At 52.4% G+C, this 26,816-nt stretch overlaps 1 protein-coding gene across 9 annotated transcripts in view; it reads right to left on the bottom strand.

Moving 5' to 3' along the window:
• The window catches only part of Syt7 (synaptotagmin 7), a 62,470-nt gene that overhangs the window by 24,774 nt on the left and 10,880 nt on the right, over positions 1–26,816 (bottom strand). For 2 of the 9 annotated variants that reach the window (XM_034506312.2, XM_034506321.2), the window contains exons 2-6: positions 13,511–13,614; positions 9,206–9,285; positions 5,267–5,398; positions 4,136–4,363; positions 471–839 (exon numbers count right to left, since the gene is read on the bottom strand). In XM_034506312.2, coding sequence (XP_034362203.1) covers positions 471–839; positions 4,136–4,363; positions 5,267–5,398; positions 9,206–9,285; positions 13,511–13,614 — 913 coding nt within the window. Of the gene's footprint in view, positions 1–470; positions 4,113–4,135; positions 4,364–5,266; positions 5,399–9,205; positions 9,286–13,510; positions 13,615–26,816 lie in introns of those variants that run through there. The other 7 variants (XM_034506330.2, XM_034506338.2, XM_076917150.1 and 4 more) reach the window with 7 other exon arrangements.

Genomic DNA, 26,816 nt, shown 5'->3' with positions numbered 1-26,816 from the left:
CAGCAGGGTCTGGTTACAGAGAAGAGGGGAGCTGGAGGGAGGACTGCAGGGCTCTGGAGATTCAGTGACAGGGATGGGTTGGGGAGAGGAGGAGGAAAGTGCAGAGTGAGGCAAGCCTGGCACAGTGACAAGAGCAGCTGGGAACTGATGGGGGGGGGGGTTAGATCTCAGGGACCTCCAGAGCACTTAGTGTTCTCACTAAACTTTGGGGGTGGGATTCTCTTCTCAAGCCTCAGAGGCAGTGAGGGAGTTTTAGGGTCTGCAGAGTTGTAGGGGCTCTGATACAAATCCTTTTCATGGTGGGGTTCCACATAGAAGACACAAAAGGCTGAGGAGGGAGACCCTTAAACACACTGTCAAGGACACAGAGGAACAAGTGTCCTGCTCCAACTGCTCCCAAGAGACTTGGGGGGGAAAAAGAAGCTGGGTGGGGGAGGTGGGGAGCTGGCCCGCTCAAGGGGAGGACTTACAGGAAGGATTTCATGTCCAAGCCTCGGTTTCGAATCTGCCCCACCACGTGGTCCCAGCTGCCTGGGTTGGAGCGGCTGCGGCCCCCAGCTGCCCGGTACTTGGAGCCGGCCGAGGTGCCCTGCCGAGCCTGACCCCGACCATAGGCCCGGGGGTTGGAGCCCGGTGCCGAGGCCGCGTGGGCCTGCAGCTGGCCCAGGCTCTGGCTGGTGGTGGGCTGACTGGGCTGCCGGCCCCGCTGGTTCTGGCTCAGCGGCTGCTGCAGGCTCTGCTGCCGCATCAGTGTGCGGGGTCGCTGGCATTTCGGCTCTCCCGCGGAGCTGGGGATAGACTCAAGGGTAGTGGCCGTGGACAGGGTGGAGTCCTCGAAACTTGGGGCGGGTGGAGGAGAGGAGAGAAAGGAGAAGCAGGTGAAGGGATCACAGTGGAAGAGAAAGAAGCCGAGGGCCAGGGCTGGGAGGCCCCAGTGCAGGGCACGCTCGGCTGGACCTCGCCAGGCCTCCATCGGAGTTGTCACTGCTGCAGTCGCTGCCACCACCTCACCCACCCTGAGGTTCCCAGGCTGGCTCCGCCCACCCACCTCTGGACCTAGCTCGCTGGTTCCCCAGTACCTCTGTCTGGGCCGACCTCTCTGCCGGTCTGAGTGGGATGCAGGAGCTGTGGCGGCTGCGTGGTGAAGGCAGGTCCCCAGGGCCCTATAACTGTCTGTCATGTTGGAATGGGAGGGCCAGGGAGCTGCTGCCACCCCTTTGCCATCTCACCAGGGGGACTCTAGGAACATCTGCCTCTGTGTTCTAGGTACTACTGTCCTTTGGAGACAGAAATAAATCCAGGCCAGCACAGAGTTGGCCTAGTAATGGCTAGGGAGGCAGGGCAGCCACTCCTCACACTTTATCGGAAGAAAAGAGAAGGCAGATTCACATACAGAAGCCTACCCTGCGGCCAGAGCAGCCTTGGGGTTTAGATCTCTGACTTCCTCCTAGAAATTTCTGCCCTGGTACCTACAGAATGATTCCCACTTAGAAGTGAGGACCAAAGAAAGAGCAGACTGGAGTCGAGGAGTCCCAGGAGCCACTGGCCTGGCTTCACTCTAATTCTGATCGACAGTAAGCTACCCTGCCTTTTACATATAGGAGAATGTCCATGCAGTGGCCCAGCAGTATCTCTAAACATGCTGGACAAAGCAGGGTAGCAACAGGAAAACAGGGCCTGCCTGGTGAGACTTGATGTAGAGCCAGAGACCTGGGTCTAAAGCTCACCTCTGTCACTATTAACTGGACAACTTTCGATGAGGTTTTATACTTCTTCAGACCTTAGTTTCTCTGCTGTAGACAGAGGGTACAAAACAGCCCCTTAGTGGCCTTGTTCAGAGCTGAGGTCAGGGTTGTACCACTAACTGCTCCCATGCCAGAGCTTGGGGCCAGGGCTTTGTGTTTCTCCTTAAGCTTTTGTGTTTCTGCCTGTTTTGTCCTCTGACCAGAGATTAACTCTGGTTAGCAGCAATCAGGATAGGACTGGGGCAAGCTGTCACTCAAGTACCAGGGATTCAGAGTAGACACTGTATTGAACAACTTTGAGTAAGTCCCTTCTCTCTAGGTCTGAACTTCCAATCAGTTTCTTCATCCTTCCCAATCCAACTGTCTGGAGCAGGAGGTGGTGAACTATGACCTATAAGCCAAATCTGGACCACTGCCTGCTTTTATAAATAAAGTTTTATTGGAACCCTGCCACTGGCACTTGTTTACATTCCGTCGGAGGCTGTTTTTCTGCTACAATGGCAAGGCTGAGAAATGTGAAAGATGTGGTTTGGCTTGCAAAGCCTAAATCTTTCCTAGTTGTCACTTGGCCCTTTACTGAGAGAGTTGGCCCACCCCTGCTCCAGGGCCATGGGATAGCCAAGTACATCCTGGGAGTAGTAGGAGGCCCCAGGGCCCTTGGAAGCCACGTTCACCACAGCAGCCAGACCTCAGCCATGCTCACCCCCTAAATCTATTGTGGGAACCAAAAGACAACAGTTAGGTGGCCCCTGTGGAATGGGCAGAGAAAGAGAGAGGGGAGATAGATAGATAGATAGATAGATAGATAGATAGATAGATAGATAGGACAGAATGAAAGAAGAAAGCAAAACGTGGCTGTAGCTGGGGAGTTGTAGGCAGGCGGCAGCCTGGCCTGACTTGGGCTGGGAATCAGGGCTCTCCCCAGGGCAGGCCTAGGTCTGGCCAGCCTTGGTAGGCCCACAGCTCAATGGGGGGTGGGCAGGCCAGCTGGGGGAGGGGTGCACACCATCTTCTCTGTCTCCTTGCTGACCTCATTTCAGTTTCCTATCACATCCAAAATTAGTTCAGTTTACAGCCCTTCAGTCACAGGAAACTAAAACTGGATCCTTCAGGCCTGAAGCCAGTGAGCACATGCCCATGCCGTGGGAGCCCAGTCAATCTAGAGACTGGCTGGGGCAGCCTGGGGAGGGGGCCTTGGCTCTTTGATAGGATGTGAGGCATCCATATCTAGGGACATCCCTGAGACAATGTATCAGGAAGAAGAGGACTTGTGTCCTCTTGAGTCAATGAGCAAATAAGGCCTCAGCCTGGTATCCCTCTGTGGTCTCCATTGGGGAGGGGGGTGTCTTCTGAAGAGAACCAGGAGGGTAAATTGTGCTAGGTAGCCCAACACTAAGAAGGTGTCAAGGCTGTTGGCCATCTAAGAGGAAGGCTATTTCATTGCCCAAGAATGAAACAGTGTCAACAGTTCAAAGTGGAGCCCATATTCAAATTTGTGAGGTACTCATGGTTCCAAGGATCTGGGGCTTACAAGGGCTTTACTGTGGGAGACCAGAAGTTCTGAAAGTCAAGAGGAGAATAAGATAACCTCAGTGGTATGACAAATCACGCTTGTGTTAATAGTCCATGACTTCTTGGTAAGTCCACGCAGCCCTTGAAAAGAACCAGCCCTTCTGACCACCCTCTGACATGTGAAAGGAACTGCTTGCTGGGGCTCAACAATCTCACCCCTCATGAACTCCCAACAGTGGGACAGCTCACTGACCAAGACAGGACCAGCCAGTGGGGATGGCTGCCATGAGATGAACATTTGAGGCAGCCTGGGGCTGCTCGTAGATGAAACCCTGTGGTAGATGGTGCCATGGTACAAACAAGGCTGGGACAAGCAGATGAAATCATTCAAACTGGAATGGCTCATGGCTGGGTCTAGAGGCATCAGCTGCCCACAAGAGGAAAGGCCCACTGGTTAATAATGAGTGTGTAAATACAGGGAGAGATGGACCTGCTCCCCAGGAATGAGATGGTCCCATGGTGGGTGGGACAACCAAGGGCCTGCTGCCCACAGAGGGATGACCTGATGGCTGAGATGGGGTGGCCAGTCAAAGAGGATGGGATGGCCCAAGGACTGGAGTGAAGCTGCTCTGGGGACAGAGAATGGAATGACCTGGTCACTGGCAAAGGGAGGCATTAATGGGAAGGTGCCAGAGGCCTGAATGCGAGAGCATGTGGCTGAGTTGGTTGTGCCTGATGGCGAGAACGATGGAATGAACCAGGGGCCGAGGACGGCACCTCTGGGGGCAGCAGCGGGCATGCCAGGGGTCCCGCTGTCCACCCTGGTGGGGGCAGGCCTGAGCTCACGGCTCTGGCAGCCATGGGGTGCCATCACTCACTTGGACAAGTTGAGCTTCCCTGCGGCCAGGTGGCTCTGCACCATCCGCCAGCGGCCTCTCCCCGCCTTGCCACTGCTGCCCGGCTCGCTGGGGGCAGCCCCGCCGCTTCTCAAGGCGTCCTCTCCGGGTGGTGGCACCGGCGCCGGCTTCTCCCCGAGCCGGCCTTCCCGCTCCACCGCCAGCCCCGCCGCCGCAGTGGCCACTTTGGCGCCTGACAGGAGTGTGCCACTGGAGGCGTGCAGGAGGCAGCCAGGCCAGAGGAGCACCGGGGGTGGCGGTGGGGGAGAGAGGGCAGGCCACACATGGGGGTGGGGGTAGGGGAGAAGAGGAAAACATCGACAGATAAAAGGAAGAAAGAGACAGTGAGAGAGGAGAGAAACAGACGGACAAGAGACAGACAGAGAGAAAGAGAGACATCAGCACTGCAAATGAGTTAACAGTGGAGCCTGTAGAGGAGAGAGGGGACCGGGCGGGCTGGGGTCAAAGAACAACGCACCACGACAATGGAGGGGGCCCCTCCCCACCGCCTAGGGCAGGAGCGGTGGGGGTTGGGGGAGGGCAGCCACCTCCAACTCTATCCCACAGGACAACGAAGGGTTAACGACGGAGGAAGAGCGGGCTGTCCAGGCCAGGAGGCCCCCAGGCAGGGAGAGAGAGAAAGCCGTGTTAGTCAGAGTTCATCACCACCACCACCACCATCACCGCCACCACCGCCACGAACCACCGACCACCGACCACCGACCACTAGCAGCCACGGCCGCAGCACACAGCGGGGGGGGGGGGGGGAGAGGAAAAAGCGAGCCACAACCGAGAGGGAGGGACCAAAACGGGCAACCCCATCCTGACTGCGTAGAGGGTGGGGAGCCAGGGGGCGTGGCTAGGGACCAGGTGTGGCTGCGGAGGGGGCTCTCCTGCATGGCTGGCCCTGGGAGAGGTGACAGGCGAGGGATAGGAAGGTGAAAGGGGCAGGAGGGGTTGCTCGTCTCCATGGCCAGCCTGCCCATGGGATGAATGGAGGGGAAAGTGAAAGGAGATGAGCAGGAGAGGAAGTGAGAGGGGGCCCGGAGAAAGGAAGGGTGGGGCGTGCGCGGATACTCAGTACATATGATCAAACCAGGTAAAGTCACTCACTTGAGGGACAGTCGAGGGTCGCCATAAGGGGCGTAGGGTGAAATGTTTAGAATAAACTCCTTGGGAGGATAGGAACTCCATTTCTGCTGCACTGTGCTTTCATTGTTATTCCAAAAGTCTCTGTCTAGGTCGCTGGAGGGGCAGAGAGAGAGGGGAGAAAACAGGGAGATACAAGAAGAGACCAGAACTGCAAGTCCTGCGGGGGCAGAAGGGACGTGGGGCCCCTGGGGGCACACAGAGGGTGGGGCATCGAGGGTCTGCTCCTGCAGAGGAAGAAAGGCAGGAGGGCTGATGGGCACAGTAGCCTGGGCCAGGCATCCTCGCACTCGCATATCTATGTAGGCACGCACACTCATACAAACACACATGCACTGGAAGGCTGGCCAGGGAAGCTGCACAGGAAGGAGACAAGCTGCAGGCAGGCAGACGGGAGAGTCTCGTGCCCAGGAAGCTGGTGGGAGAGAGAAAGACCATGAGAAAGGAGGGGGGTCAGGTTGTGGGTGGAAGTGGGAGACAAGGCCTGGATGGCAAAGGGAATGCTGGGAGAAGGGGAAGGTGCTAATTTAATGTTAGAAGGTGCTGGAGAGTAAGGCAAGTCCTGCTGCTGGTAGCTAGCCCTGTGTCTCTCTGCTGGTAGCTAGCCCTGTGTCTCTCTGCTGGTAGCTAGCCCTGTGTCTCTCTGCTGGTAGCTGGCCCTGTGTCTCTCTGCTGGTAGCTGGCCCTGTGTCTCTCTGCTGGTAGCTGGCCCTGTGTCTCTCTGGCCCCAGTTTCCCATCAAAGACAACTGGCTTTTCTCCCTCTTCCATCTTCTCTACAGTGTCCTAACATGTCCCTAGGCCTCCTACTTCTGGTGAGGCTGGAATGCAGAGACTGGGTGAGCAGAAGGCTCTACTTGAGACAAATAAGGTGATTGAGACAGTTGGGAGGTAGCCTGGCCTCTGACCTCAGAGAGGGTGTCATTGAGGGTCATCAAGACCCTTTGTTCTGGAGCCTTGTGTGAAAGGTGCTAGCTCTTCTGTCAGTGAAACCAACGGGACCTGCCCAGCCTTGGTTCCACAGTATACACTTAGCCTGGCCTGCTGGGAAGTTTGTACTCTGTCCCTTTCTAAGACGGAGCTGCTGGGTTTAAAAGGGGTCCTTACCCTAGTCCACCACCCCTCCTCTGGGTGACATGTCCTTCTCAGGTGACATGCTGAGAATATAAAAGATGGAGGAATTTCTGTGTAGGGATGTAAGGTAGTCGTAGAATCCTGGGCTCCTGCAGGATGTGGCCTGGATGTCCAGAAACTACACACAGCTTGTTAATTTCCTGGGCTCCCAAAGTGACAGGGTTGGGCACTGAGGGAGAGCTGAAAGATGGCTCAGCAGTTAAGAGCACTGACTGTTCATTGAGGAAGAAAGGTAGCCCCCAGGCCACATTCTAAAAGGGAGCCATGCACACTGACAGGAATGATGCCCAGGGAAGAAGTCTAGCCTATGTCCCTGCTTAGGCGAGGTGAAATATGGCTAGGGGCCTGGCAACATGGGGGCATTCTCCCCTAAGAATCAGTTATGCTCAGGGGAGCTGCTTCTCATGTTATGTCCTGACTATGATGCTCCTCTGAGATGCAGGGATGGGGAAGAAAATGAGATAAGACGCTAGACTGCCACCATAGGCCCAGAGGAGATGGTGGCCTCGACTCTCCCAGGCGACTGCCACTGTCCAGATACTCTTTGGAAATGTCTCACAGGGGAGTCTCTGCACCAAGTTCAAGCCCGGGCCCTGAGGCAGCTCACAGAGTCAGGAGGAGCAGTGGGTAGGGGAGGGAGGCACAATAGTCTCCAGTGGAAAACACTCTCTACGGAAGATCTCATGCCTATCAGAGATACTCTTTTGGCTTCACTCCCTAGCAAGACCTTGTTTGGATGGAGAGCCCCTGCGTGAGGTGTTAAAGGAAGGAAGCAGGCTGGCAGTCTCTCCTTTCCTGTTCCCTCCAGGTCTCCATCCAATCTAGGTCCTAGAGGACAAGATCCACTCAGCATCATCCCAGGCTCTCCTCCCACCCTGAGTTCTGGGGCCACTTGGATTTCTACTATGGTGCTGTAAAGAGAAGATCTCTCATAAAAGAAGGTTGGAAAAACTGGTTCCTTTACTGAAGTCTTGAATGTGTCAGTGGCCATCGGTATCACCCAAAGGGAGATGGTGCATGCAGTGTTTACCCGACTGGGTTGGCTGCAAACCCCTGGATGTGTTCATCATTTCAGAGGCACAAGTCCTCCACGGAACAGTTTGAGAAAGGGCTGATGAAGAATGCAGTGTTCCAGAACCCTCAACAACATGCTTCCTTTGGAGAAAGCTCTAAGCCAGTGGTGGGGAGTTATGCAGTAAATAAGTTGCCCCGGATGGGGAACACAAGAACACATACATGAGTAATAGCTTCTATGTTCAGGGCAGTCCGTCAGGTGGGAGCAGGCTCAGGCTGTGGACAATGGGTCCCCAGGGTGGCAGAGGGGCACTGTGTCCTCACTGTGCCTTAGAGATTCCTTTTGGGCCCTGTCTGTAGCCTGCTTCCTGCCTTGATGCCCTCCTTTCCCTTGCTGGCTAGAGGAGGACCCTTTCTAGGACGCCTGCCTTGTCCTGAGTGCCCTGTCTAGGAAGATTCTGTTCACCCATCCTCACCCAGGCTTCAGATCGCCCAGACTGGAAGTGGCCTCCTGCTCCCTCCTCACGTGATCCTCCTCAACCCCCACTTTCAGAAAGCTCAGAGCCTGTGTTCTGCAAACAGCCTCCAAGTCCCACCAGCTCCTGTCTTTGAAGAGCGTGCAACCAAAATCAGCTTCAAAGACTCCCTGTAGTCTCCTTCTGAGCCTTCCACCCACCCAAGCCCTCAGTTGGTCCACCCTTCTATTCACACACCCCCGCCCCCCACCTCAGACAACCGCTCCACGACTTCTATGAAAGTCCCAAACAGGGTCAGAGTAAGAGATGAAAAAAGAGGAGGGGCAGGGAGGGAGCCCTTGGAAATGGATAGGGGGACAAGGGGAAGAATGAGAAATGTACGCGTGCAAGGGTGTGCAGGGGTGCAGGGGTGGGGCAGTGGAAGTGGGGGGTGTCTTGAGTTGACAGGGGTGGGGTATGGGTAGAGCTGGGGGCTCAGCTTCCAGGCAAAGCCCCTTGGCCAGCAGGCTTGATCCCATCCAGTTTAGAGTGGAAGATGGGCTGGACAGAACTCCTTGTGAAGACCTGGTCTCCATGGAGAGCAAAGGGAGAGAGCTCCATTCTCAGAGCTTGAGCCTAGGTAGGCAGGGGTTTCGCTATTGTCCCCTAGTGACTCTCAGCAGAGAGCCAGCCAAGGTGGTCTTGGTCTACGGACTAGGCTCTTAGATCTCAGTAGAGAACCCTAGGCAGGGTATAATCAGTAGGACTTAAAGGGGGACATGATGCAATAGGAGGGCAGAGCCCCTCCTCATGGGCCAAGTTCCCTAGAACTCAGCACTGAGGCTGGATGGGGTCCTCATGGTTTGTCTCCCACCCTTTCCAAGTTGCCCTGGGAATATGAGTGGAGTGTGAGGAAAGAAACCCAGTCTATGAAGAGGGGGTTCCAAGACCAAAAGTAGGGTCTTGGGGAAGAGGCTGGAGAGTCTAGGGGCCTGCTAGAGTAGGTGGGGACAGTGTATGTGACATTAAGATTGGAGGGAAGAATCAGCACGGCACGTACAGAGCTGTGTTTGAGAGGCAGCCTTAATGAGACACATAGTCTCTCCAGAGTCTCAGGGTCTGGAGCATAAGCAGAAAAGGGGGCCCTGGGATCATCCAGGGTTCTGAGACCAAGGATGGTGGGCATGGCTATGACCTTAGGGAGTAAGGACAATACTAAATATGTGTCTGAGGACAGGGAGAAGGGTTTTTCGGATTTGGGCTTTCTGTGTACCCCCCCAAACTGACAGCCTGGCACCTACTTGATGGCTTTCTTCTCACCGCGCCCACGCCCCGAATCTGGAGTGCCCACCGTCTCCAAGGAATTCTTGTAGCGTTTGCCCTGTGGAGACAGTATCAGGGTTACTCTTTGGTGTGGGGAGATCTGGACAGTCCCCATCTCCCAGAACAGAAGATCCAGAGGTAAGGAGACAGACTAGATGTCAACAACGCCCAGAGGCAGTATGAGGGATTGTTGCCATTGTGGGGTACCTGTCTCATGGCTGGGCCCGGTGTGGGCTCTAGGACCTGCCTCTGCCCACAAGCAGTCTTTCATGCCTGACCCTCAGGTATCTGAGGTATCTGTCTGCTTGTCTCCTGGGCCTCTGGCCCGGTTCCCAGAAACACAGTTCCCTCTGCTGTGGACAGACGGCTCTCAGGCGCCTGGCCACGTCACAATGTCCACGTCACCACCCCCAGATGGTGGGGGCGGCATCCTGCAGGGCAAGGTTGGCAGTGGCCAATGACGTGAGTGGTGGGGGCGGGGAGCAGGCCACGCGCCTGGGCTTGCCAGGGTTGTTGGTCATTGCCTAGGGGCTTCCTGGGGTCCTCATGCCCTGGAGGCAGGGACAGGGCTTCTGTAAGAGATAATTTTGTGAAGAGAGTGATTTGAGCTCAGGGGTTCCTGAGCTCCAAGGGGTCCCAAAGTAGCCTGGCCCCTGGAAAACCCCAAGTTGCTTAGTCCAGTGTGGGTAGGAAAGAAGCAGGGCGGGGTGGGCATCCTGGTCCACCAGTGTAAGGGAGAAAAGCAATGACCAGGTCTGTGCTGGGAAGGTGAGCACCATTCACCTTCTCGGCTTGGGTTTCTAAATTTAGCTCATGCAGAGCCCAGCCCCATTAACATTCCTGGCTGCTACCAAGCGTCCTCATGAGCACCCCATGGGCCTCGGGTCTGGGCCAGGCCCCAGGATGGTGCAGGCAGTTTGAGGATGCAGGCTGGACAGGTGCCAGGTCTGCCCTGCAGCCCCCTTTACCATCAGGCATTAACTGGCCCTTTCCTAGTAGAGGGGGAACAGACGGAAACACAGACATACAGACACATGGATGTAAGCATGTGCATGTATGCTTCAGCATTTCCTCACGTGCACTAACACCGTAGCCTAACAGTCAATTATTCCATCTTTCCAAACACAGAAGCAGAGCTACCACAGCCGCGTTCCCAAAGGCCCCTGGCAGCTGCATGGCCGTGGGAATCTGGGGAACTTGCAGCAAAGCTCCCAGGAATATGTGGAGTGCAGAGCCCTCTCTCCATTTTACCCCCAGCACCTCTATACCTCAGGGTACCTTGATTTAGGCATGGCAGGGCCACAGTGCCATATGTCAACCCTGGCCAAGTCCCCTTACCCTGACCTCTCTTTATTTCCTCCTGGAATGGTTTAATGTTACCAGGTGGGTCCACTGGAGAAGAGGCTCCTGGTCCCCGACAGCATCTTTCTCTTGTTTATTTGTGTCAGATCTTATACTCTGGGCACAAAGCCCCACAAAGGCATGGCTGTTTACTCTCTAGCACCTAGAGTGGCACCTGGTATTTACAGGTAGTTTGCAGCACCAACTTGAAGTGCCTTTCCATTTCCCCAGCAATGTTGGGGCTTTGGGCCTCAGGCTATTTCCCTGAGCTCAAATCTTTCAAATTCAAATACAGAGATGCTGGGCTTTCCAGGCTCACAGAGCTACCCTTCTTCACCTTTCTCTGGTTCCTCCAATCATTCGTTACTAAGAGGTTCAAATTCCAAACAACTCCCAATACTGACTGGGAACATCAGGAGCTGGGCCATGCCATGGTCACCAAGGGTTATTTTTGGAAGGACCTCAGGTAGGAACTGGAGTCATGCTCTTCCCCAACATCTGGGCAGTATGAGGCTGGGCCTTTCTGAGGGAAACTTTGGAAACCCCATTCACCTTCTCCTTTTTCTTTCAAGTATTGGCAGGAGACCTTGCCTTGGCTATCACCCTCTTTCAAGGATGCCCAGCTGCCCTTTTCTTAAGACCTGGCAGGTTGGTGATCTTGATGGCCCAAGACATTTTGGAGAGATTCTGAAGCTCAGAGAACCTTTCCTGCTGACTGCAGTGATTAACTCTGTAGCAGGAGCCAGGGTGCTTGCTATGTGGGACAGGACTCAGGGTAGGACTGGGCTGGGGCAGGGAGAATTTCATAGGACAACCCAAATCATAGAAAACCCAGTGAGGTCCCAGAGATACTAGGAACCCAATGGCACTAGCCTGCTTCTGAGGGAGGGGGCTTGCCGGGATGATCTGGAAAAAGCCAGTTAGAGATTAAGGATATTATTAATGTTTGAAAATAGAATCTGGGCTGTCAAGGTATCCTGTCACTGCTACTGAGGGGACAGAAAGGCCCAGCTGCTGTCTGTGAGGTAGCATTTTAATGTTCCTTCTAAAGACCAAGGAAATAGCCTGGGTAAAAACGGCCCTGTCATCAGGGATCTGTGGTGCCAGGAGTTTGGGGTGGCATTTCTGGGGCAGGGGTTGGGCACTGAGAAAGTAATAGTCTATGAAGAACATGTCCAGGGAGACAGAGTATGGTCTAGAACCCTGAGAAGGTTCCTGGTTGGAGGTCGCAGTGTGGTTGGCCCAGAGAGGGTGCTGGTTCAGAACCTCCCAGGTACCCAAGGCACTGAGTGCTAGAAGTCCCCACCTACTCTGTCTCATACTCTATTCCCATCGGAGTTGAGTGATGGTGGGATGAGGCCATTTGTACTCTGGTCTTGGAAAGAGTGCCTTTACACGCATACACAAATACACACTCAGACCGGCACAGTGCTTATGCAAGGGGTCTAGGACATGGGGCAGATCTCAGTTACACAAGGATCTAACAAAACGATATGCATCCCCTGCTACACACACACACACACACACACACACACACACACACACACATCACCAGATCACACAGCCTTCATCCTCTGCCTTCAAACACATTCACAAGGTCTAACTGGTCCTACAAGGCAACAAGGCACACACCAGGCTGCAGAGTGTGCATACCAGCCACTTCCATAGCCTCTGAAGACACTGCTACACAGGGCCACAAAGCCCAGCTCCTTCCAGCTCCTCCCTTGGAATTTTGAGGCAGTATACCAAGGAACAGCAGAGGGCAGCTAGCTCACATACCAGTCCACAGCAGGGGACAGGTCACACTCTTACAGGGAGCTGAGCCTGTGGTTCTTCCCCAGGGGTGGGAGCTGCCCCAGAATGGAGAGGTTCATTCAGTAAATGAATATGCCCTCTTGAAGGAACCGTGCTGGGTTATCCTCTTCTTAGGTTCTCCCCATGGTTTCCTCAGCAGACCTCAAATGCTTTCCCAAGGGTATCTACCACCTTCTCTTCCTACAAGAGTGTGGGGGCATGTGGCCCCTACCCGCTAAGGGCCTAAGATTCAGCTTTCAGCCGGCCCTTATGGTCCTCCGTGTATGCTGCCAACCATTCCATTCTGAGAGGTGGGGGTGGGCATAAGGGGTGTGTGTGTGTGTGTAGGGGATGTCTGATTCCTTCCTGCCTACACCTGGGACATCTCAGGGCCCCTATCGAGATCGTTCCCTGTAGCTCTCACAAGTCCTACTGTGCTTCTGGGCAGTGTGGGAGGTAGGATTCAGGCCGAAGGGCCCCCGACGGGGTCCTGCGGAGCCGCAGCTCTTGCCTAGCTGCAGAGTTTGGGTGGAACCAGTAGCTCACAGCTCTAGCTCCCTGTGCCCTCGGGTGATGAATGTCCCTCCTGACAGTCTCGTTACTTATTGATAGCCTAATCCCGCTCGTTAATTCCCCAGCCCTCGTTAAAAATGAAAAGAAGCCGTTTGTGCTTGTACAAACCAGGAGAATCAGGATGGATGTGCAGGCGGCTGGGGGGCGGGGAGGGGCGGGTAGTGCCTTCTCATTGGTCAGAAGGCTATGTTTCTTGGCCACGCCCACCAGGGCGTGGGGAGGGAAAGGAGGGATGCGACACACCAGGGTTCCAGGGGCCTCAATTCTTAGTCTGCGCGTGTGTGTCTGCAGTTCTTTATGCTTGAGGTGGGGCCATGTGAGCGCACGCTCCTATGTAGTGCTCTGCAAATTATCCCCCGGTGTATGCCTCCCGATTGTAAAAGGACCTGGACCCAGGCAAAGAAAGGGGTTGAGGATGTGCAAGCTTGTGGTGCAAGGTTCTGTGCACATGTCCCTGATTGTGAGTAGACAGGTCTTTTGATTAGCTACTCCATAGACTTCAGTAGCCAGTGATTGCAGGATAGCCGATGTGATGTCAGGCCCGGCCCCAAAGGGTCTCCCAACAAGAACCTCACCAGTTTGCGCTGACACCAGTGGCACAGGCCGCAGAGGACGATAGTGACACTAAGGCTGACGGTGATGATTGCAGAGACCAGCAGGACTTCGCGGGTGGGCGCCCCTGAGGAGGACACACACAGTCAGAGTTTTATGGGCCAGAGCCACTCTCTATCCTAGATCCACCAGAACAATCACCCTCCCCCAACCCCTTCTTTCTGGCACTTCCCATTCCCAGCCTTACTTTTTCTTCCAGCATGTACCTGGAAGTCCCTCCCTGCTCAGTGCCTCAGCTTCCTCATCAGTACAAATGGAAGAAACACATTGCTTGGTGACTCTATCTGTGTCACTCTTGAGAGGACGTATGTGCCCCTTAGGTGCATCAATGACTCTAGAAGAGCCACTCCTTCTGTGTGGCCTTCTTGTGCTTCCATGTGTCACACTTAATTCTGAACAGCAAACGGGCCCAAAGGACACCTGCCTTCTGAGCACCTTCAGACGTCCTTAAGCTTGGTCAAGACTCAACAGTGACATGTGTAATCAAATGGGAGTATCTGGAATCTTCTGCCCACATTAACTCAACTTTCCTTGGGCTGGAAGCCCTCTCCTGGTCTCAGCTCCATCTTAACCTCCCCAGGCTTGCTTCCTACCTTCTCATCCCTGTTGGCTCCAGCCTACTCAGCATTATTTGTAAGGACACAGAAGCTCACAAAAGCCACTTAAAGTTTCCATCTTATGCATTCTGGGGTCTCCTACTTTAGGGGCAGAGACCCACTCTAAGAGGAAAACCCCAGGTTTCTGCTCAGATCCTGTTTCTTAACTCTGTGGCTCAGTTTTCTCCTCTAGAAATGCATATTTAACAGCCTCCCCTGTCTTCCTCACAGGGGGTTGTAAACATTAGCCCAAAACAAATGTACAGAATGCAAAACCTGGACCAAAAATGACCATGTGGGGGAGTGAACGGAGAAAAAGCAACAAGGAGCATCTATGAGCTCTAAATATGTGTACACGGGGATGTGTCCTAAATCAAGAGGATGCAGTTTATTTACAGAGGAGCCGCATGGGTTTCTCGGTGCCAGTGACTGTGGTAATTAAGAGTTGACACTATCAGTCTGGTCCTGGTTCCTGTGGTTTTAGCTTCTGCCTCTCTTCTCCTCTGGGTCTCTCTTGTATAAAGGCCTCAGAGATGAGGGCTGGGTGGCCATTCTCAGTTCTCAGGCCCCTAGGCTCCCTCCCACCACCACTTGTAGCACCCTGGGGAGCCTATTTACTACTCATTCTTTCTAGAAGGCTGTTTGGGTCAAACCAACTTCTGAGACCTCCCAGGAAATATCCCCCTCACACAGCCTTCCCCAGCCCCCCACCTGTCAGACTACAAAGTCCACTCCTGTACCGATCATTCATTCCAAATCATAGGCAATCCCCTGTGTACAGCACACGAGCTCTGGACAAGCCCTGATGTCTGGGACCTCAGTGTCATATATGTGAAAGAGTTGACCTTTCCTAACTCAGAGGTACTTCACCTATAGGGACAACATCATCTTCATGACAACAAATGAGATAAATGTTATAAATTAGTTTCAATTTACAGATAGTGTAACTGAGACTTAGAGGGCCTGGACGTTATGTTCAGTTTCTTAGCTAGTGGGTGAGAATTGATGTTCAAGCCTAGACAGTCTGGTTCAGAGTCCATGCTCTTTGCCTTGGATATTGGTTTGTGGTTCTCAAAGTGTGCTCTTTGGAACACCTAGTGTTCCCTGGACTCTTTGGGGGCTGTAGAGGTAGATTCTGAGCAGAGAAGGTTGAAGCCCTCTTCAATCAAATCAGCATCATTTCCCTTGGCTTTATATCTTGGGCTTTTGTAGAAAATTACATTTGAAGAAGGGGATGCTGAGCAAAGTTGGATCCTTCTGGAATGGTGGCTCAAGGGTCTCCTGCAGCGTGGATGCTATTATCTTTCAAGGAGTGGGCCCCTCCCCCACAAGATCTCTCAGACCCCTCAGCATCCTTTTCACAGCCCTTCAAGGCAGAGTGAAACAAATGCTTGCCACTACAGATTGCACTGATGTTGGAAATAAAAGTGACAAGGTGTCCTTGGCCAGCATGCCCTCAAGTGCTGTTACCATCAAGGGGCACAAGTGTGTTCTCGCCTGCCAGACAGAAGGAATCATTCCCGGAGGATGGAGTCACTGTGTCCCTGGGCTGCGAGGGACTTTGGAAGTCACAGAGTTAGGCCCCATGATGCATGATCCCCTCTGGATAACCCTGGTGGTGACAGGGAGCTGTTCCTGCAGGAGGCTGGCTCTCCTGCAGACACCATTGAGAAGGCTGCTGTAGCTTGTGCTGAGTCCAATCTGTCTCCCTGGAACTTGCAGCCACAGTCCCCAGCCTGCCTTAGGGCTGCTCTGCCACATGACAGGCCTCTGAATCCCTGCCGACAGTTCTCATGTCCCCTTCAAGTCTTCTCCAGGCAAAGCCGCCCTAGCTCTTTCTATCCCTTCCTCAGATGACATGCATGGTTTCAAGTCTCCTTAACGTCAGCACATTAACATTTGAGGAAAGAAACATTGCAGCCCTTGACAGCCTATGCCCAGGGCGGAGTTCCACGACCTCTCCTTGGACAGAGGAGACATCCCGGGTCCCCAGGGGTGAGACAAAGACAAGGGCAGACAGATGACATTGGGAGACCTGGGAGGCGGGGCAAACCAGGAGCTAAGCAGAACCAGCCTGTTGGGCCAACTGTAGGATTGTTCAGGGAGGGAGGGAGGGGCTCAGGGAATGTTGCTGCCCCTCTGCCCAGGCCTGTGCTGGGCAAGTCATCACATGGGAGCTCAGTATTCATGATGAAACTGAATTCTGCCTTCCTGTCCATACCACCCCCAAGCAAACCTGAAAGAAAGGAGAACTAAGGAGGTGGACCCCCTCTGAAGGGGCCCAGCTGCCCGTGCGTAGAACTCTCTAGTACATCAGCTCCAGTGGGGTAGAGGTTGGTTCCTTACATAACACCATTCCATAATGGAGGGTGAAACCTGATTATATAGTAGGTGCTCAATAAATACTTTTTGGAGGCATCAATGAGGAAGACTCCCAGGCCTCTAGGAGTGACTAGCTCTGGGAGGCTGCCATTTATTAGGCACCCACTATGTACTACACTTCAGGACCTGTGAAGACAGAGGCTGTCAGTGCTACACGCACTGCAGTATCCTTGGTGACACACAAAGACGTGCTCAGTAAATATTTGTTGAATGTGTTCGATGCCTGCATATGTTATCTCATTTGTCACCCAAACAGGATAGAAGGAAAGAGATGGGAGAGTTGTCAATGACAGTCTCAGAGCCTCTATCTTCTACACACACACACACACACACACACACACACACACACACACACACACACACACAAGGGCATTCATGCACATTCCAAACCAGGACCCTGTTTATTCTCTCTCCGTACCAAAGTTTGCCCTACAGACCCTTGAGTTGTCAAGATTCTGATGAAAATACCTCCATGGAGCCTTCCTTCCTCTGCCCAGTGAGAATTGATGTCATCTGCTTCAGTGTTCCCATTATGCTCTGCCTGCAACATCCTTTAGAGTGTAGTGATTAAGTGCTGTGGCTCGAGAATCAGACTTCTGGGCTAAAATTTTGGCTCAGACTCTTCCAAGCCATGTGACCTGATACCTGCATGCCTTGGTTTCCCTACCTGTGAGCCGGGGCTAATAATAGCACAGTTTTCCTTGGACTACTGAGAGACTAACAGGAATTAGCACATATAATGTGCTTAGCACAGTGCCTGACACAGAGTAAGCAGTAAATGCTGGCTATTATCATAGCATTACTGCATTGTGCCCTGGACCAGAGATATCTGGGGCAGGGAGCTGGGCTCACCGAGAACTGAATGAAACACTGAACGGGTCCATTCTCGTTTCTCCCCAGGTTAGCAGAGGCCAAGGGTCACATTTTATTGGTTTGTTTTGGTTTGGTTTTTTTTGTTGTTGTTGTTGTTTTTTTGCATGTTTATGTACCCCCTGCCCAGGATGTAGTCCTGTAGAACTTTAATGACAGCAGACATCAGTGGGTGCTTCTGGAATAGAAGGGTCAGGGCTGGGACATGGGAGATGTGGGGCAGGGGCAACAGCTGGAAGCCAGGCTGGGCCTCAAGTGTGAACTGCAGACCCAGTGCAGTCCTTGGTAAAGCTTTGGTTCCACTGCCTCTCATCTCTTCAGCAAGCCATGATTTATGGATGAACAGAATCAAACAGGACTGCGGGCTGCTGGGATGCCCTGGGGAAGCTGCTTGAGAGGCAAGTGGACTTCTGAGGGCAAGCTCACTGGCTGCCTGGTAGGGGGAGGGCAGGTATCTGCAGAAAGAACACAGATACAGGCACTTCAGATCTCTCACATACACACACAACACAGAGACTCATCTCTGACACAGATATTCATGATACACACACACATGCATGCATACACATGGTCAGGTACACGGCAGATGTCTGGCCCACTCTATCACTCATGAGGCCTGGGCTTTCAGGTGCTGCCTCTAGCCTGGAATTTTCACTCCTGAGTTGTTTGTCATTTGTCCACTCACATAGTATCTCCTCCTTCCTTCCGAGGTACAGCAGAGTAGATATAGTAAGGCTTCTTGGAAGCTCATGATCTGGGTTTAATCCCCAGTCCCATCATAGTCCACGTGCATAACCCATGCAAGGCCCACAGTAGGTCTCCATGTTCTCCCTTTCAATGCTGATCGTCCTGCACTCTCCTGGTGTGGTGCTGTCAGGACTGAATGATAGCTAACAGTCACTGGAGACACCTAGTGTAGCAGACACCGCACCACGGAGTTTCTGCATACTATCTCTAGAACCTATTTAATATCCCCAACCAACTGAGAAAGAAGCAGAGGCCTGGAGAACCAACGTCCTTGAGCCTGTGCCTTCCCATCCTGCTACTATGACCTCCGTCTGAGTGAATGGATGTCAGGAGAGATGCTCTACTGTGCTGCCTAGCCACACCCATTTCCCTCCTTCCCACATGTACCCCGGCCAGTCATTTCATGCCTGGGAGGCTTTTCATGATGTCTTCCTTAGGTTTCCATTGTTGTAATCATGACAATGACCAAAATCAACTTGGGGAGGAAAAGATTTATTCCGTCTTACACTTTCTGGCACCACGGTACCCCTTGATCAGTGAAGTCGGGGAGGAACTCAAGCAAGGCAAAAACTCAAGGTAGAAATGAAGGGAGAAGCCATGGATGAATGCTGCTTCCATGCTTACTCCTCCTGGTTTGCTCAGTTTGCTTTCTTATGCATCACAGGACCATCTGCCCAGGGGTGGCACCACCCACAGTGGACTGGTCCCTCACACATCAATAAGAAAATGGCCTATTGACTTGCCTGGATGGAGGCATTTTCTTAATCAAGATTACCCCTTTCTAGATATGTCTAGGTTTGTGTCAAGTTCACTGGATGGCTGTTCCTTACAGTCTTTTCTTCAATATACTTGACCAAAGATGGTCTTTATGCCTCCTATAAGCCTGCCTTTCTCTCTCTCTCTCTCTCTCTCTCTCTCTCTCTCTCTCTCTCTCTCTCTCTCTCTCTCTCTCCTTCCTTCCTTTCTTTCTTTCTTTCTTTCTTTCTTTCTTTCTTTCTTTCTTTTCTTCTTCCTTTCTTGTACTTTTTGGGTTTTTCAAACTTGTTTATTGTTATTTCACATGTGACCATGTTTTCTTTGTGTGTTTTTTAGCCTGTATGTCTGTATGAAGGTGTCGGATCCCCTGGAACTGGAGTTACAGTTGTGAGCTGCTATGTGGGTGCTGGGAATTGAACCCAAGTCCTCTAAAGGAACAGCCAGTGCTCTTAACTGCTAAGCTATCTCTCCAGACCTCCCATAAGCCTTTCTGCATACTGGAACTATGACAGCTTACCATTTGGGTGAGCTCTCTATATGACTCTCTATAGAGCTCTCATAATTAGCTCTCTATATCCTTTCCATGCTGGGAGTACCTGGAGGGCTGAGACCCCAGATCCACGATCTCTGCAGTGAAACATCCACAGAGATGCTGTGGAGATAATTACTAAATAAATGCCTGTAACCATCCTGTTCCAGGAAAGCCCACTTCACTTAGGAAGCCCTCCCCGAGGACAAAGTAATGTTCTCCAAGAAGAACTAACTGACTTTCTATCTCGTTCATTTTTCTTGAGCATAGACCTGTTCCCTCAGCCAAGGCCACGGAGGGAATGTTCTGTCTTTTTACTGCTCACGTAGCACAGATCATGCTATAGGGGGGCTACGGGGTCCACCAGAAATCTATACACAGGCTTCCCCACCAAAATTCACTCACATTTGTACTCAAGGATGGTGACATGCATACTGTCTGTGCCTACTCCTCCTCATCTTAACCTGGACTGTCACCTTTTCTGGAGACTCCTTCTGGCATCCCCAGCTTGCATGTCATTGATCTTATCAAGTACTTTCAGTAATAGTTGTTGATAACACAAGTTAGGTCCACAGCCCCAAGTACTTATTTGAAAGTAAATCTCCTTTGGGGAGTGTGTATGAGACCGGGTTTCTCTGTGTAGCTCTGGCTGTCCTAGAACTTAATATGTAGACCAGACTGGCCCCGAACTCATAGAGACCCACCTGCTTCTGCCTCCTGAGTTCTGGGACTAAAGGTATGAGGCTACTACACCTGATGAAAGTACATTTCTTATGCCCATTTTACAGTGAAGGTAACTGAGAGCCAGAAGGGCTCAGAGCCTGCCCTGAAAGAGAGATAAAAGGAGGATGGGGTCTGAGGTCTTCATGACCTATGTCCTATGGCTTTCCTCTGTTCTACTTTAGGGATGCTGGTTTTTAAAACACTCCATGGCTAGAGAGAAAAGAAGGAGACTGGACACTGGATAAAGAAGTTAGTAAAAGGGCTTTTCCTGGCTAAATTTTTTTGGTCAACCTGACACAAGCTAGAATCATTTAAGGACAGGAAACCTCAACTGAGAAATGCCCCCACCAGACCACCCTATGGGCAAGCTTGTGGGACATTTTCTTAATTAATGATTGATGTCAGAGGGCCCAGACCACTGTGGTGCCATTCCCTGGGAGGTAGTCCTAGATGGTACAAGAAAGCAAGCTGAGCAAGTCACGAAGAGCAAGCCAGTAAAACAGTGTCTCTCTATGACTTCTGCCCCCAGGTTCTTGATTTGAGTTCCTGCCCTGACTTCTTTCAATGGTGAACTGTGCTATAGAACTGTGAGGTAAAAATAAACTGTTTCCTCCCCAAGTTACTCTTGGGGTGGTGTTTTTTTTGGTTTTTGTTTTGTTTTGTTTTGTTTTGTTTTGTTTATCACAATAGAAACCCTAGCTAAGGTAGGTCTCCTTCTCAAGAACTGCCCAGAAGGAGCCATGGCTGAGTTTCCTCAGCACGTTGGACATCCCTCTAGCATCTCTTGCCTACAAATCTTCCCCCAGATGCTGGCTTGATAAAGCATTCTCAGTTGGTAGAGGCTCAGAAGAAGCCCAGAGGAAGCTGGGGGCCAGATGCTGGAGCTGGGCTAGCTGGGAATGGAAAGAACAGGGCACTCTGAGGATGTGCCTGGAGCTCTGTCATTGGTACTGATTAGGGCATAGCCACTGTGGGGAGGGGGAAGGGAGGGGAGGAAGGAAGGAGGGAGGGAGGGGGACCGACGGAGGGGGGAAGAAGGGAGAGAGAGAGGGAGAGGGAGAGAGGGAGAGAGAGAGAGAAAGAGAGAGAGAGAGAGAGAGAGAGAGAGAGAGAGAGAGAGAGAGAGAGAATGAGTGAGTGAGAGTGAGTGCAGAGTTGGGGTGGTTGGGTCTAGGCTGCCAACACCTTTCCATCCTGAGCCCACCTCAGCCCACCTGATCCTGCGCTATTCAGTGCTTCCCTCAGCCCCCAGGGTGATATTTAAGGTGGGAAGCAGTGAAAGCCGGAGTCGGGGCTCTCCACGTGGAGACCCCTGCAAGTGTATGCTAAGCATATGGAAATTGGGGTATGTGTGGCGTTTACAAGTAGACTGAGACTACCAGCCTGAGGTAGGTGATGTGGATATGGAGAAGGGACATTTGTGGTGCTTCCGTCACCTCCCTTCTTCCTCCAACCCCAGTACACATCAGAAAGCCAGGAAGTGGTGAGAAAGGAAGACAGAACCATTGAGCCAAACCCTGAAGCCCAAGCCCTGCTGCTTGGCATTTGGTAGAATTTTATGTCCTCTCTTCACTTTGAAACTCCTCCTTCCAGGCCACCCACCTTGGAGGCTGGCAGCTCTCTCTTTGCAAGGGGAAGAGAAAAGGAGATGGGTGGGAGAAGAGAAAAGGAAAAGGAGGGGAGAGAGCCCAGCATGCCTTTCCAAGGAAAGCTGGATCTTGGCCCTCCCCCATGCCCTCCTGGACATCTTCTCTGAGTGTCCTTCAGGCAGCACTGGATGAGCCCACAATACTTTGGGACTCACCTGGGGCAAGAACAAGAGAAAGCCTGAGGGGAATTGTTTTGGAAAGTTACAAGTAACTGGAAATAGGGGCTTAACACAAGCAAGCTTTCTCAACCTTGACTGTAATAAAAACAGATAATGCGTGAGTGAGCTAGGGCGAGCATGCTGGCAGGGGCCGCAGAGGCCGGCTGCATGCAGACAGTTTAGAATTCAGAAGAGGTGCCAAGTGAGTAAACAGCAAATGAAGGATTATCCGGACGGGCCAGGAGCCGGTCCAGCAAGAACTGGATAGGAACACGTCAGGACGCACAGCACTCAGACTCCTCATCAGGGGTGAGGCCTGGCGAGCTACAGGGTCTTATCCAAGCCTTCCCTATTTCTGCTCTCTCTTCTGGCAGACATCATCATGGCCTGGGGAATAAAGGCTCACATTTGTACTGTGTGGAACAGTTTGTGAAGTGCTGGACAGTTTACCAAAGGTTTCACATCCATTACCGTACTTAATGGAGGTCATAAGGGCATCTTCTGTCCAGTAACCTCCTCCCCACACCACAGCCACCCTCACCTCCCACAATTCCTGGCTTAGGGAAGCCTAGAATTGCCTTGAGTGCTGGCCTTCAGCCTCAAAAGAATAGGAGGGGAGACAGGCCATCTGTAGATCACAAAGATCTTGCTGAGGCCAGAAGCCATCGGGATCAAGGCCGTTCAGGATGGACAGGTTCAAGTGTCAGATCCGTGCAGGGTATCTAGCCAAGTTATCAGGGAACCTGCTGCTCTCCCTGCCCACCTTGTTCCCAAAGCTGATGAGCTGCCTGGGTAGCCATGAAAACGATCGCATCCATCAGAGCAGCAGGAGCCCAAGAAAGGAGGAGCTCACAGGAAGGGCCTCTCTAGCAGGAGTGTGGAGCGGGGGGCAGGACCAGGGATGTGTTATGATTAAGTATGAGCCTTGACCACTAGTTACTCCTATGAATAATGCATTGTTGTGCCTTGGCCTAAATCAGCGTCTTATTGTTATTAATAATACACGGCAGCACAGAGGCTGGGGTTGGAACACTACATTGTATCTCATTGGAGGATCTCAGCACTGCACAGCTCCTCAGTACGGATGACTCAACTCTGCCTCCCCAGGCTATAGGCTTTCTTATGGGCCAGGAAGGGCACCTGTCCTTCTCTGACTTCCTCCCACCTGAGGCTTGGAGCCACGAAGGCCACAGGAGAGAGGGCTCATCCATCCTGAATTTAAAATCCTCAGCCAGGGTTTTGGGTGGGGGGAGGGGAGTGCACTTAATCTTTGCCAGCTCAAGGGCTCTTGAAGATGCAACGTTATGTGAAGCAGCTTCCAGAGATGTTTAAGAAGGAAAGAGGGAGGGACTCCACACTGGTGGGGATCTGAATCCAGCTCTACTACTCATCAGCTGTGTGACCTTGGGCTACTCACTCACCTCTCTGTTCTCAGCCTTGTCGCTAGAACTTAGAGTGTCTGAGAGTCCCTCTCGTGTGTTACTTCACTATATTACGAGATATCGGTCACAGGGTTAGTGATTTGAAGGACTGAGTGACTGGGTGCTTTGGTGCTGCCCGTGGTACTGAAACAGATGTGACCCTGATATCCCTGTCCTTGGTGCTGAACACCCCTCCGTCTCAGAACTGTGACCTCCTCTACATCACTCCTCCCATTGTTCCTATAGAGGAAGACTCAAGAGACTGGAACCTTCTCACAATTACAGCGCTGTAGCTCTCTCTTTGTCGGTTCCTTCCTGACTAAACCCCAGCTGAAGCCACGAGAAGATCTCCAGAACTCCCTTTCTTTAGATGGTGCAGTCCCAGCAAGTCACAAGTCTCTCTGCTAATAAAAAGACCACACCCACTTCCCTCTAGGGCAATCTGCCACACTGCCTCCTGGTGGCATTTTTGGAACCTGCACTCAGAGCAGGAGCACAGAAGGTCCCCAGTGGTGCTGCAGGGTGCACAGGGAAGAAGCAGCAGACGGCCTGGCCCCCGCCGCCCCCTCACCGCTCCCAGGGCAATCTGGCACGCTGAGCTTGCATCATTGCCCAACATAAGCATGCTCCAACTCGTCTGTCCTCGCCCTGGTCTGGTTGGATGCCATGCTGCCCCGGTCACAATGCAGACTGAACTCGGGTGACCAAACTGTACCAAGCAAACCTTGCTATTTCCTCCTCCAGGTGATGGGTGGTGTTGACTTGACAAACGTCAACCTTTCCTCCCACTACTTGGCCAGAGAATGCCTATAATTTGCTTCCCTCGGGGCAGAGGTTTCCTACCTCACAGCCATCTGAGTGAGAAGCTTCTCACAGCCCTTCCCAAGAAAAAACTGAGGAGCTTGGGGAGGCCATAGCCACAAGACACTCATATTCTACAGGTGGGAGGCTCTTTAAGGAGTAGTTGTGTTTGGTGATTCTATGGATCGTTTGAGGTTAGCCTGGCTGCCTGAAGGAACTCCCCCAGTCACCCAAAACAAAGAGCAGGGATAGGAGCTAGGGGCACAGCTCAGCCGGTAGAATGCTTGCTTAACATGCACCAGGTCCTAGGTCTGGCTCTCAGCACATCATAAATGAGGAATAATGGTGCAAACGTGTAATTTGGCACTCAGAATGTGGAGGCAGGAGGATCAGGAGACCAGTTTGGGGATGCCTGAAACCCTACTTCTGAATGAACAAACAAAGCAAAGCAGATGAAATCACCAAAGACAATACTGAACCACGGCGTCTCTGAATTCAGGGAAGGAGTGAAGTCAATTTACTTTAATTACAATGAAGCTATCTAGTACCATTCATTGAGCACTTATTATATGCTAAGCACCATACTAAGAGCTCTGCAAACATCAGATCCTTTAGCCTTCCAAACACTCGCAGGAGGAAGCATCATGTTCAGCCTCCTACAAGTAAAGAAAGGGGGGCTCTGAGAGCAAGACTGATCACCTGATGGGATGCAGCTGGTGGACATGAACCCTGGCATGGAAACCTGATCTGTCTACCCTTACACATCAGCTATCTTCCATCATTCCAGAGGCCTCGCCATCCTTCAGGTATCTGCAAGACCACTCTCCCCGTGCACCAACCTGACCTCAAATGAGAGCCACATGGATGAGACAGTAACACCTTGCACTCGGCAGTCTGTGTAGCCTCACTAGGTGTTATCATAGCCTCGTGACACTGAGGGGTGAGGGCAGGCAGAAGTGACCTACCTGGCTTTGACTTCACAGGAGTCAACACTAATGCTCAAATGAATGAGTAGTTTGCCTTAGGTCACATTTTGAGTCAGAACTCAGTTGAAGATGGTGGGCCTGCCAGCTCAGTGCTTTCTTCCCACTTGCTCAAGGCTGGGGTCCTGGCACACAAGGCAGGAAAATCCTCGGGGGCTTCATTTCCTAAGAGGCTTTCTGAGGCCCTGACCTGGGCTGCTTTCCCTCTTTCTGCTCCCTAGAGGCTACCAGCTGGCTCAGCTTTAAGTTGGAGTCTTGGAGTCTCATTCTAAATGGTTTTTTTCTTCCAGGCAATTACCTCCTGCTAATTAGGAAGCGTGGCTGCCAGTCCCAGGGCCCTGGGCTGACCCCTTTCTCAACCCACAGGGATGAGGGTGTGTGGAAGGAGGGAGTGGCAGCACTAGTCATGAAAACTTCCTGGATCAGGGCTGGTCAGGGCAGTGGGGGCAGTGGAGGGTCAAGTTGTTTCAAGGACATGTAAGAAGGGATGTGAAGATGGTCGTAGTTACAAGCAGGGTCCCTGAATGACCATGAGTCAGGAGACCAGAAGCCAGAAGCAGCCTAGACTCACCCATGCAGAGTAATAGAGACCTGGGCAGCTGAAGGGGCCAAGCTATCTGGAGAAACATAGACACAAAGAAAGGGAGGGAAGGGATGGGATGGGATAAAGGAAGGAAAGAAGAAGGGAGGAATCTAAGGAACTGACATAAAGACAGACAGCTCTCCCTTCTTCAGAGAGGAAAAATAAGTCACCCCATAAAATGGCCAAGATTACAAAAGAGGCTAGCAGAAGGAGTCACCGGGAGACTCCAAGAGGGAGAAGGAGAGAAGGGCAGGAAAGAAGGAGGAATCACTGGAAGAAAACCCCAGAGGACTGGAGAATGGAGGAGGCTGGCTTGGAGTGGCAGCTCCCAGAGCCCTAAGAAGGGCTACCTCTACATCATTGTCCTTGAGCCTCCCCAATGTCAGTACCCAGACAGCTGGGCCTGCACACCCTCCTACTCAGCCACAGGTGTGGGCAGGCATGATGACAGTCCACCAGCTAGCTCATGCCCCAGATGTTCCACATTATGGGGACAGCCAGCTGACTTTCCTCCAATGCTAACTTGTAACCCCTTCCAGTGGGCTGAGCCCTCTTGGGTCACAGTAATGTGACTGGAGCAGGTGGGGCTGTGTGCTCCAGTCTGTCTGTGTCTCAGCAGTAGGGTCAAAGCACAAAGAGGTAGTGTTTGGCCAAGGTCAAACAGCAAGAGGGTGAGGAAGCCAGGCACAGAGGCCTCAAGCGCTAAGTCCCTATTGGGGGGGGGTCCCATTCCCCGCTAGGCAGCAACAGCAGATGAATGTGGATCTTGGCTGTCAACAAGTCAGACCTTGATCAAATGCCTGTGGCATGTAGTGTACCACATGGAAGGGAGCAAGGATGGCCAAGGGTTTGAAAGAGAAGTTAAAAAGGGGGGGGGCATTGGGTATGAAGGCTCCGTACAGGCAACAATGGCAGCTAACGTTATTGAGGACTTACTAGGCATAGTGTGTCACTTGCTGAACATATGATGTGTGGAATCCCATTTGACCCCCATGACAACCCTATCACACTATTATGATGAAGAAACTGAGATTCAGAAGGGCTAGCCAGTGAGATAGTTCCAACTTGGTG

This window comes from Arvicanthis niloticus, chromosome 1 (genome assembly GCF_011762505.2).
Source record: "Arvicanthis niloticus isolate mArvNil1 chromosome 1, mArvNil1.pat.X, whole genome shotgun sequence".
NCBI classification, from domain to species: domain Eukaryota; kingdom Metazoa; phylum Chordata; class Mammalia; order Rodentia; family Muridae; genus Arvicanthis; species Arvicanthis niloticus.
Note: the sequence above shows the minus strand (reverse complement) of the source record. Positions and strands in the feature narration are given on the sequence as shown.